The sequence below is a fragment of the Denticeps clupeoides genome, chromosome 4, assembly GCF_900700375.1.
Source record: "Denticeps clupeoides chromosome 4, fDenClu1.1, whole genome shotgun sequence".
NCBI classification, from domain to species: domain Eukaryota; kingdom Metazoa; phylum Chordata; class Actinopteri; order Clupeiformes; family Denticipitidae; genus Denticeps; species Denticeps clupeoides.
The window spans coordinates 12,489,314-12,502,067 of NC_041710.1; the positions used below are offsets into that span (position 1 = coordinate 12,489,314).

At 41.2% G+C, this 12,754-nt stretch overlaps 1 protein-coding gene across 2 annotated transcripts in view; it reads right to left on the reverse strand.

The window, feature by feature from the left end:
- Positions 1–12,754, reverse strand: part of sema6ba (sema domain, transmembrane domain (TM), and cytoplasmic domain, (semaphorin) 6Ba) — a 77,103-nt gene that overhangs the window by 14,372 nt on the left and 49,977 nt on the right. For both annotated transcript variants that reach the window (XM_028977323.1, XM_028977322.1), the window contains exons 7-15: positions 12,379–12,469; positions 11,715–11,834; positions 10,178–10,266; positions 9,727–9,944; positions 5,286–5,417; positions 4,616–4,765; positions 4,221–4,400; positions 2,238–2,378; positions 1,625–1,702 (exon numbers count right to left, since the gene is read on the reverse strand). In XM_028977323.1, coding sequence (XP_028833156.1) covers positions 1,625–1,702; positions 2,238–2,378; positions 4,221–4,400; positions 4,616–4,765; positions 5,286–5,417; positions 9,727–9,944; positions 10,178–10,266; positions 11,715–11,834; positions 12,379–12,469 — 1,199 coding nt within the window. The remainder of the gene's footprint in view (positions 1–1,624; positions 1,703–2,237; positions 2,379–4,220; positions 4,401–4,615; positions 4,766–5,285; positions 5,418–9,726; positions 9,945–10,177; positions 10,267–11,714; positions 11,835–12,378; positions 12,470–12,754) is intronic.

Below are 12,754 nucleotides of genomic sequence, written 5' to 3' on the forward strand. Positions count from 1 at the left end.
CCTTTAAAGTGCCCTGATCAACTGGGCACATTAGCTTCAGCCAATTTGATCAGGACTGCTCAATCAGGTTGCTGAAGCACCGGCTGTAAAAGCCCAGCAACCCCTGGGTGTCACAAGTGAACTGCAACCAATAGGTAAGAGCATTTTGGAAAACCAAGCAAATGTACAAGTTGCCACCATGGTGCACACTATGATGGGGATTTTTATTGTGTCATACCAGGAAAAACCACTCCTCCCCAGCAAGCCTTAAAGTGTAGTTTAGGACTCCAGCCAAAACTGGGTCGTGATTAGAACTGTGTGTTGTGTGTGTGTGTGTGAGGCTACAGTCAGCCCTGGGGTGCCAATTTCCGATCACACCAGCCCATTAAGCAGTGAGTCTGCCACAGAGCAGTGTAAACCCGTGAAGAAGGAATAACAGCACTGAGATAGCACTGAGCCATAAGACACTGACAAGGTTTTGGTAGGTACATGAAATCAGACCCAGAGTTTCATAGCAGCTCTGATATAAGAGGTGTTTAGCCAATTAAAGCTGCAACCTTGCTTAAGTGCTATTAATATGTAACATAATCACTTGATTTGCTACAAATCAGCAATATACAGATTAAGTTAATCAATGAATTGGGAATCAATCAAGAAAAGTTTTCCAATTATGAAGAAGATGATCCAGATGTCTGCAAGAACACACAGGACAGCCCAGTTTATAAGAGTGTTCCAGTTACTGACAGAGGGATGGCAGATCTTGGCATGACTGTGACCGTGGGTTGCATGGAGGAAGTATGGAAGCAGTGCCATCATTTTATATAAGAAGCCACCTATAATCTATTGTGTAGGCTGAGGTTTTACATTTTTGTGTAGGCAGTTTCATCCTTCCTGATTACTTTGAGGGATTTGATGATTTTAAGCAGGCTAAAGTGATTCAGTGGGGAACTGTAGACTTGTAAAAAAAAAAAAGTGATCTCAGATGCATTAATGCTCAGTTTAAAACACTTATAATGTTCTTGTCAGGATCCGGTGTTTGTCCTTTGTAATTATGATTCCAGATTGTTTTTACCTGTGTCTGCCTGTATAAAGCTGCCCTATTTGTTTCTGTTCGCGGTTGTGTCGCTGTTGAGTGGTGATTTTTCCCATCATGTGTAACAAATCCCCTGCCTCATGAAATCGTGTGTATGCATCCTCCTTTCTCGCCATATCCTTGCCATCAACACACCAGGGTAAATGTGTTTGGGTTTTCATGGTTTTAATTTGATTCAATTATGTCACGTTTATTTATTCATCTCCAGTAGATTTGGCTGCTGCAATGGTATTCTAACAATGCTAATTAAGAAAAATATAAAAAATATATAAAATATAAACAAATACTCATCTACCAGATCTTTTAAGTAACTGGGTAGATGATTACTAGCATTTTTCCTGAACAAAAACTAAAATTTACCCATTTTTAAATTCAGATACTTTTTTATTTCTTCTAATACATTGGATAAGAAAGCGTCTGATCACTAAAGTGTTGATGAGAATCGACATTTAAAAAAATCAATGAAGCTTTCTGTTCCATGTCACTGGTGCAGATAATTAGCATGGAAGCAATGACTTTTCTTTGGGCCCAGTGTCATGTCTGAAGTCTCACCGGGTTCCAGGTCGGAGCAAAGAGCAGGTGCTTCCCCTGGTCCAGCCACAGTAAGGATCCCTGGAGGCGATGCAGTTCCTGCAAACACATACTTTCTTTTACCGAAATTAACCACTAGACCACCAGCTCCAGTGACCTGAGTAATTAGAAATGCAAATTAGAGCCTGTCCATGGTGACCTGAGGACAGTCGGAGAGATGAGTGTCACTATATTATGTGAAGGGAATATTGAGGGTAATGCAGCACAGCATGGGACTTTATAAGCATTATTATTCTGGTCAGGTCTGGCTAATGATGGGTCTGAGTAGCTGTGCTAGAGTGAGTGATTGACTGAAATATGCAGGTGTAAAGCATACTGTATATAGTAGTTGTCATATGCTTGTTATGTTCCCTGCATCTCAACTTTAAGGAAATAAGGAAATATCCTAAGATGTACTTTATGTAATCTTTATACTCTATGCATAAAATGAAATATACTTGTGCTTGCTTATTTCATGTTTACATGAAATTAGTGTGTCTGTGTGGCTGTATGCGTATGTGTGTGTATGTGCATTTTTTGTAAATGTGCTTGCAAGTGCCTTGGGGAGATGTGCATTTTTGTTGAGTTAACTCACTTCATGCAGCGTGAGTGTAAATGGCAACGAGCGACGGGCAGCTGCAGCAGGCAGGACTGGAAGGCCATGAGAAGGGTGTGGCTGGGCCGGTCCAGGATCAGAGATAGGGGCTGTCGTGCTTGCAACGTGTCCCCCCCACACCTAAAACAGAAAGCTGGAGATCTCAGGAAAAGAACAGTGACTGAAGCTGTTATTTGTTGGAAGCATAACATTGCTTTACTAATGAATAGAATAAACATTACATAGTTACCAATTGCCAATTCCCTGTAAAAATCAAACACATGTATGTCTGTAACAGAGATGACTATACTGTGAGACATGGTTTTTATTTAAATATTAAAATATATTAAAACTTCCACTTCCACTGACTCTCTTAGATGCTGCTTCTGACACCAGCTCAATATTTCCACAATAAATTACCAAAAAACACAAGCAAAAAGTAGTCTGAAGTTCAAACAGCCAGACGTTTCTCAGCAGTCACAGTGCAGTTTAGAAAATTTCCCTTAGCTGATTAGAGGCTGTTTAAACTCCTGTGATCCCAGTGCAGGAGCCATCAAGAGCTATGCCATACAATCCCACTTCTTCCTCTGATGTGCATGCTATGTAGGAGAGATATAGGAGTCCCTTTGATGTGCACAGCACCAAAACACCCACTGAACCCCCAACCTTATTTATTCTGTTCCTTTTTACTCTAACTCTCATCATGGATCACTTGCATTTCCTGCCTTCACATTTAATCAGTTAAAGAATTTTTTTTATGTATGATGTCATTAAGACACTTAAAGGGCTTGGGAAAGTGAATTTGACCAATCAATATTATCAATATTAATAATAATAATAATAAACGCTTCTTTGCCAATCCAATTTTTGTAATTGAGAGTTCTTTGACAATAAAACAGCTCTTTCCATTCTGTCAGCTGCCAGCAATTCATTCATCAGCAATTTCAGCACCACGAAATTGTGAAACTATACTGTATTAGCGGTGTGAAACTTGAAACGAAAGGGTTTTCTCAAAGGGCTACAATGGTGAACATTGTACAACAAAAGCACACATGGCTGAGTTGTCACTATCTCAAAGTAAAAAGTCCTACCAGCGCAATGCTGCCATTATAAGATGGAGGAGAAAGGTGTAAGACAATAAACCTTTCTGCTAAGTACTTGCTCTGCCCTAAATCAACTGACATTCTGTCAATATAGTTCATTCAAATTGACCACACATGCTGGCAAGCACAGGCCGTGCAACTAGTTTTGCTCTTTACCGTTTATCCAGGAGGCACATTTCAAAACGAATTAACATAATAAAATGCTTTTCATGCAGAATTTCATGCAGGTGTCCTTTTAAGCCAATTTACATGTGATGCCATTTTATCATTAAAACCAGGCAGTTTGATCATAATACCATAGGAGGCCTGTCTGGTGTAAAAATTTGTAGGTTTATCTGAAAGTGGGTTCAAGTGGGTCAAAGAGTCCCACCTAACTCATTTAATATCACTAAAGCCTAACATTATCTAAAAACCACTAATTCAGTGTGTACTATTCAATCAAATGTGCTTAAAATAAAACGAATTACATTCTGACTACAAATCATTTGTCGTAAATATTTTGCTCTTGATGAGAAAATTAAGTATATGTTATTCTATCTGTGCTTATAATGATAATTGTTTCTGCTATCCAAAAGTGGCTGAGTGATTAAAATAACCTTGATGAGAAGCCAGTTTGTCAGCAGTATGAACCTGATGTATTCAGAGCCAATGACTTTCATTGGCTAATACGTCTTGCTCTATCTTACTGTGTAACTACTGATACATGCACTGATGTGGTCTCTGAGCAATCCACAGATGCAGTAAGTACGTTGTATAAAGACTCTGGAAAGATACTGAACCTGTCAGATGTTAACGAGTTCAGAAATAGAATTGTAATCTCTCATATTGAGTTGTTCAGGATGTGATGCAAATTTAGATGATCAACATTCCAATATCTCACCTCTCTGGGCTGTATCCCTCCAACTCCTCCAGAAAAATATTGGTGTTTGCTCCAGGATTGTCCTTGTTGGGAACAATGAGGAACTTGAGGACAGTTCCTCTGGTGGAACCAAGGAATACCACAGTTCGGTTTTTTTGTGGCCCAGCCTCAGTGTCCACCACCATACTGTTCAGCTGGTACCTGGAGCCATAGCAAATATTTGATCAATTAACATAGATTAAATTACACCGTTTGTTTATTGGCTGTGATGCAGCAGCAAAATATCTACTAACAATGGTGAATTAAATGCTGAAAACTAAATGTGATTGGCTGGGATTTTGATAGGTCTATTTCAATGGCCTGCAGTGTTGGCTGGTCTCCAAAATTCCAACATGAGTTAGATGACAGGGTCCTACCTGACCATTGTCTTAACAATCCATGGTCTGTGTCCCAGCAGAGGGACGGCCTCATCCATCAGCGGATGTGTCTTAATGAAATTCAGAACCTCATCTGGAAATGCATTAGAGGTGCTGAACCTAGAACCTTGCACTGCACACCCTCCTGGTCTGTGAGGAAACAAGTCACAACTCTTTACATTGAGTTCATCTACACTGAAATTACACTCCAAGCTTCTATTACATCTTTTCTCCTTAAAGGACGTTTTGACATATTTTAGTATTTGATTAAAAGAAGAAATATGCCTGTGTCGTCAAGTATACGTTTTTAAGACCACAGAGTCACATCACAGGCATACAAACAAACAAAGGCTGGCATTGTACTTCTACATCACACAGAACATTTCCTGTTATGCATTATAAGATTACTTTTACAAAATTAAATGCTGCATAACTGGATTTTATGGTATTATCTCTCTCTGATGTTGAATTTATGTATTCTGTTTTCATTGTCTAAATGTATTCCATTTTACCTGTAGAACAGCAATGTGGGGACCTGCGCTTGTGTGGGTTTTTTTTTGGGATGGAGGGGCTCATTTGTTGGGACGTATATTCATCTTATGCTACCTCTGCTGCAGCATTGTGGGGACCAATGTCTTTAGCTGCCATGCATAAATCACTGTCAAGGTACCTTGGTTTAGGAACCAGCTCATCGGGGACGGGGGTCCAGATGGATTCTGGTGATTTCTGCTCTTTGAATCTCCCCTCAAACACACGAGCCAGCTGCTGCATGTCAAACGCACACACGGCCGAACCAGGGATACTGCAAGGGTTAAGGAAATGAACATCTGGAATCAGAGTGATTAATGACACACACACCCACACACACACACACAATTTTCACTCTTTTTCAGGAGATACAAGTGCACACATGTTTGCCATTTGCTCAGTCACACATGCCAAAGGAGATGTAAAAGATGCAAAAAAGATACTGCTCAGGAGACACTGAAATACTAACAAAAACGGATTTGGTTTCTCAGTTGGTGGGGTGAGTTAAGTCACACGCGTTAGTAGCTGAATGCCACAGTAATCTGATTCATATTTTTATAAATGTACATTAATTACCACCCCTCCTCTAACTGTTTCACCATGAAAAAAACTAAACACATCTACCCACACATTTGCACACTGACTGAGATCAAATAAAGTGGTTCTCTGGCTATGCCCAGCACCCGCCACCCACTGGCACAACATTCGTCCAGAAAATCCCATCTGCTGCCAGCTTCTTCTGACAGGCCAGACGTCTGGCTACTCCGCAGACCTACATCCCTGGAGCAATATATGGATATAGATACCTGCCTCCTTGTTCGAAAATGGCCAAAGGTCATGTGTTACTCTCCTGTCACCTTTCAAAAGGGCTTCTACAGGGGAGCTGTGGTGATATGTTGGGTCAGGCTACAAGAGGAGCTGAGGGCCAAGAGGAGCACCAGCTGGAGAAAGGGGTAAAGGAGGAGAGGTGGGGCTTGCAGCGTCTGTCACCTGACTTGGTGCCAGAATGGGACCTGCTGTCCCTGTGCTCCCTATGTGGCTGCAAGACTGGAGCTCATGGCATCAACCCTGCCCTCCAAGATACTGACGGGGTCTAATCAGTTGCTCCTCAGGACACTGATGGGCTGAGTGGCTCTTTTGAGGCTGAGGCAAATGTCTATTCACCCGACGAGTCTCTTGGAGAAGAAATGGCTATTGTCAATTGGCTAACATCGGCAACAAGTAGTGCTCTCCACTGAGAGAGGGGGCTGTTATTTGCAGTGCTGCTGGCGGCCCTGTTTAGTGCCTTCCTTTTGCGCAGTGCACATACACAGATTGCAGCTGACTCATCCAGAAGAGCCAGTGACAGGTTTATAATGGAGGAGAATGGTTAGTGAGAGGAGGGGTTTGGAAGGATTATGCTCTCAGTTGGTTTTTCCAACTCTCCCTCTTTCTGTACCCCTGCTGTTTGGTTCCATCCCTCCCACTGAAATTCCTCTCATCAGTAAATTTCATAATTCACAGTTTTCTTCTGTGGCACACGTTTGAAATGACAGTCCTCGTGATTGACCAAATTTGTCATAATTGCTACATGCCTTTTGCAACAGATTTCTCCACTCCTGTCACAGACCAGTGTGAGTAATTTGTGATGGTCAGGGGAAAAACTGTCATTTGGGAAGGAAGCACTTGCACACCTGGTGTATTGACTGCAGCTGTGGGCCGGGAAATGGTTGCTGTGTCTCTTCAGATTAATCACTTTTGCCTAAATACGATAACAGAGGAGCCAATACCAAAGCAGAGTGCAAAGCAGACTGTTCATGTGTGTCATTCATAACCTGCAGCCCTTTGAGGCTCCACAGGGGGTATGATTCTGGCGGCTGAAATCATTGCCCCCTTTCTTTTTTCTTCCTCCCACAGTCTGCTACTCCTCTTTCTCCTCCCCTGCGCTTTGCATCTGTCTGGCATTCTCCCTCTGATCACCTGCAGTCACTCACATTAATTACTGGCTGGCACAGTGCCACGTCATGCCATGCCCCAGTGCGCAAGAGGGGGAAGAGCCAGAAACTGCAGCCAGCCAGGAAAAGGGGCTCAGAGCAAGCTTTTATGGTGTCGAAGCACAGGCAGCTGGAGAGAAAAATGATTTTGTTCACACAAAAAGGCCCGCTCTTAGCAAGCCACTCTGCAGAATGTTCCGCTTTTCAGTATGTAAGTATCGTGTACCCATGTGCGAGAAGCAAAAAGAACAGTGGGTTTGGAACTGAAGGATTCAGCCGAAGATTCCAGATTGGGGGCACCAAACCCTCCTGGGGCAACAAAAAGAAATCTAATATAAACACAATTTAAGTTTTATTAATCTTTTTTTTTTACAGTGATTTCTTATAGCACATGGCATGATTGCTTTTTGTATCTTTGCATGTGCTACAGTACTAAATCTAATCTTCCATATCTAAATCCCATATTCTGTAATATGCTCAGTGTTTTCTACAGAATAAATAATTTGATGCTTGCTGACAATGGTCACACACAGACATAGGAAGAGGTTTCGATAAAGAGTTAATGCTTCTAAACGTCCCCCTTGTGCAGAGCATCATCTATGCGCACGTAAAAGACTTAATTTGATTATGATATGTTTTTTTTACTTATGTTTTGGTACATTTTATATCTACCCATATTGCCACAAAAACATCCCTGATCTGTCAAGACATGGACTCCATTAGACTAGTTAAGCTGAGATTTACCGTTTCATCAGTGCCTGTATTAACTTTTCAATGGTTATAGCTACAGTGACTCTTCTAATTTTGGTAGGTTGTGACAACTGCAAACCAATAACAGCCATCAAAAGTTTTGGATATGCTCTGACCCAGTCTTAACTCAAATGACCTCAAATCATTAAGCTTTTCTGCTTCCAAAAAATGTTCACTTTATGCCTAAAATGTCCCACTCACTGCCAGGTCATAATCAATGTTTACCTGACAGTGTTATAATGTAATAGCAGATCATTGCATTTTATACTCACAGTCTTGGTATGTCTTAAGATATCAGCCCCCATTTCAAGGGAGACTGAGACAAAGAGAGTTCAGATGTGCTCTTGGGGATGGGAAAATGAAGGTTTATCACATGCTTTAGCTTGTCGCCTTTATTAAAGCAGATAAGTGTGCAGCTTTTATTGTCTTTAATAAATGGCAGTCTGACTGCTCGCATAGTAAAACACCAGTCTCCCTACAGGTTTTCAAAAGAAAGCTGCCCGTTTCCAGTCCAGTGTGGGTTCTGCATCTATCTCTCTCAGGTTTCTGCTAAAACACCTATATTGCTTGCTTGTGTGAAGCATTTATCTACCTTTAGCTTTTTACCCATGTAGTGCTCTGCATGCCAGTGGATAGAAAAACATGTCCCTGAGCATTTGGTAAAAGCGCTTGTTATTGTGGTGCATGTTTATTTGAAACATCCATCTCTCTGAAGGCACAAAATGGCCACACTGAACAGATGCCTGAAAAAAAAAAAGAGGCTGGAGACCACTAATCTCCCTCAAGGTTCCGAGCTACGACGACACCAATTCTGTGGTGTAGGTGCAGTTTTACTCTTGCATCTTGCCCTTGGGTGCAGATGTGCAGATAATCAGAGGCTGAGTAAAACATGGCTGAAAACAGGCAGGTGTGGGAAAATGTAGAGTCCTACTTTGTCCTTGAATGGAACCCCATCCCCAGCTCTCCCTCTCTTTGTCTCTCACTCACACTCTAGCACTGGCATTTATGGGGGTGCCCTCCCCTGACACAGATTTCATTTGCATTAGGAACTGCAATCACATTAAAAGTCTTATCTGCATTCACCACACACACACACACACACACACACTCACCTGCAACCTGCACTGTAATGGCGAGGAAGAATATAGTTTATGAAAACTTTACAATGCAGTGTGACTGCAGTGAAAAAGGAGTAGAGTCTCTCCTTCATCATCTGCCCTTCAAAGGTATTAAGTGATTGCATTTCCTGTATTTCATCACACTGCGCTAAAATACAACTTTGTGACACTATTTCACTCATTCTTTGTAACCCTTCTTAGAATTTCTTATACACACACATACACGTATGCACGCACACAAGTGTAAAACTACTGACTGTAAGTCGCTCTGGATAAGGGCATCTGATAAATGCTGATAAATGCTGTAAATGTAAACACACACACACACACACACACTTTTTCTTCTTTTTCTTTATCTGCTTTCACTGGTTCCAAAATTTTATTGTACAAACGTCATTATTGTCAAATCTGTAAAAATGCCCATGAAATCAATTGAATAACAAATGATCAGCCAAAGGCCCAATAATAACGACAGTTAAAGTTAAATAATACATAAAGGTTTCAGAAAAAATCGGTTTAAACAATCAGGTAATTTAAGGCTAGTTATGTGTCAACTAGATAAATATAGAAAAACATAATAATAGAACACACATGCACATGCAAATCTCTCCAAGGAATAATTGGGAGTTTTGTTTAATCTGAGTAACATGTTCTTTGTTTGTCGAATCAAACAATGTGAATCATTTTGTAAGTTTTCATTGGCTCTCTGTCTGGCCCGTCAATGAGGTGCTTAGTAGCTCACCTGTTGGGTGGGGTAGAGAACACCCCCAGGATGACATCTCGGCCCTGAAGGTTGAGGATGGGGCTGGTGGCTTGTAGCAGGTTAAAGTAGAAGTGTGAATCACCAGGTATGGAGCAATTGAGACGGGCCTTGAGGAAAGAAGTCCACTGCTTCTCAAGAACCCGCTGGGATCCTCCCAGATCTCCCTTACATACGCGAGCCACCCTGGACACCATCACCTTCAAACACAACACACATGCAAACATGCATACACATACAAAAAACAACATACTAAATTTATGTTCACCATAGATTTGATTTTTCAACACAAGCATGACTGCCACGTCATGCACATAAATATGACTTCACAGGGAAAAGGCTGTGAGGAGCACTGTGCCAGTTTTATAATACACTGGAAGACTCTCAAGCTGCATAATAATGAGGGTGAGGAGAAAAAGAACATCACTCTGACCTTCTCCAGATAGTTAAACTCCATAGCCATCTCTCGGAAGAAAAAATAGATGTGAGGACCCCACTCCACTGCACTGACGAAGTAAGGCTCTGGGGAGAGAAAAGGCAGAAAATAACAAAAGAACAGGCTTTTTAACACACACACACAAACACATGTATAATATAACAGTGTTGTGTTTATAATATAAACACAACACTGTGGTTATTTTTTATTACCATAAGAATGTTATGGTAATACAGAATATATGGTTAGCAAATCGCTATATACATAGTAGGTGTTAAAAGCAGAGGACACATTTCGTTGTGTGCACCGAGTGCTGTGCTGCAGTGTTTCACAATTATAAACGCACACTCGTCCATTATGAACGCACACCTTCTGAAATAGCAGTCAGGTAAAACAGGCACTGTCTGAACAGAGTACTCACCCTATACTGTGTCTGCACAATTGCAGATAGTACAAAACAAATACACATACTGCACACACCTGCAGGATCAATACAACTATAGGTGTGAGTCTATAAAACCCATGCTACCCTGCCCAGTTTAATTCAGCTTGGGATAAGCAAACTGGTTAGGCACCTGGTTTGTCAGGTTTAAGTAGAATTGCTAACAAACTGAGGTAAAGCAGCACCACTGTGAAGCCAGACAGTTTGCAGAGGATGATAAGGCTCAGAAAACAATGTCTTATAATGCAAAGGCAATCCACACAAAACATCTTTTCCAGCCCAGATTTCACTACTTAAATGACTAGTTCAGATCTCTTCAAATCTGTCCCTGAGAGCAGACAGTATCCAGCTTATTTCCTCTCATGGGATGCAGGCATTTCACACCTGACACATAAGTTACGAAATACTGGAAAATCAGCAGTATCCGGACTTCAAGGAAAGCGATTTGAAAAGAACTGGGCACTTCTTTAAACCATATGAATCAGCACCATAGACAGCTCCCCAGAACCACTCACTGCTGTCTGCTAAGGCTCAGCTCCCACTGCATGACTTCAAAAGTCATGGGATCACTGTGCAAGTTACACTGTGAAAATGTATTACTGGTGATTGGCTCATCAGGGTTTGCACTACATGAGTCACACACTGCACAATCTTTCACCACTAACTAGTGCATTTGCCTCCAAAACAATGTTATGTCACAAAAAGATGACAGGCCTTTCTTCACAACAGGACCTTTAAAAATGGATGACAGAAAGACAAACAAGAAGCTGTCCCCACCATTTTCTGTCATCATATTTTACATGATAGATACCTGTTTGCAGGAATTTTCTAGTTAATTAAAGTAGCTAAATCACATTCACGGGTTATAATCATAACTAAAACAAGGGAAAGACACTTTTAGCCAGGATACCCTTTGGGACATTTAGTAATTCATGTGGTCCCTCCCAATAAATGTAGCTCTTGACTGCCTAGCCCTGGCTTACAACAAGATGAAATTTAGCCTAAATGGGATGATAAAGAAGCTGATTGCCAGCTAAAGCAGACATGGCATGCCAGACAGTGAGTGCGCTGTGTGGGCGGAGGGAAAATTACCTCTGAACCACTTGGAGTCGTGCTTGACTGTTCGGAGGGCCAGGCTGTCCCCCAGGCTGCGGTAGATGACTGCGTCGATGGCCAGGAAATCAGTCACTGTTCCTGTGAACAGACTGCCCTCTGTACAGAACCAACAGATCATAGATGCACTCAGACAAACGAACCTGTGACATTTTACACAACCTTTATTTTACATTATTATTATACATTGTATAACAGCACAATGTTACAATATCTTATCATGATATACGGGAGGTAAGGGCTATGTAACCCACTATTAACAGTAGCTTACAAATGCACAAAATACAGCTTTACAAATATCCAAGATTACTAGATTGTACAGCCTTAAGGTTATATTAATGAGATGAAAAAAATATTAAAACAGCCTGTAAACTGTAGCTGAACCAACCATGGACCAATTATGCACCACATTTAATTTATATGGTAATAGAGCAGTGTCACTTGTTATAAACCATGTAGTGTGTAAAATCAAAGTGACAGTGTGTGTCGCACAAGATTTCCTACTTATGAAACAGCCATGGCAGGGTTATATAAGAAGCCTGGACAGGTTTTCACTTTTCAGATGCAGGTGTCGCTGAGAGCTCAAGCAAAAAAAAAAAAAAAAAAAACTGCGCTCAATGAGGGTTTTCATCTTGCTGTTTACCTGCAAACAGAGCTACGTTGGCATGTTTGGGGTCGTAAGGGCACCGTGCCATTCCACTAATGGGTTCTCCAACCAGCTCCAGTGTATCCCTCTAACCACACATACACACATCAGAGACACAGAAGGTCATACACAAACGTACACTCACAAATTACTGCATTTGTTGGGGTCATTAATGTGTGATAAGATGAGAATAAAGTACACATCAGCACAATCTATGCTGCACTTCTTTAAGAGCTGCCATCACCATTACTGTCTCAAGTTCTCAAAATGGATAGATTTAAGGCTGCTGGGTGAATTACAAATAAATCTAAAGCATGCAATATGACAGTGTTATCTCCACAGAAGTAATGTATCTGCCAAACTACTCCACTGG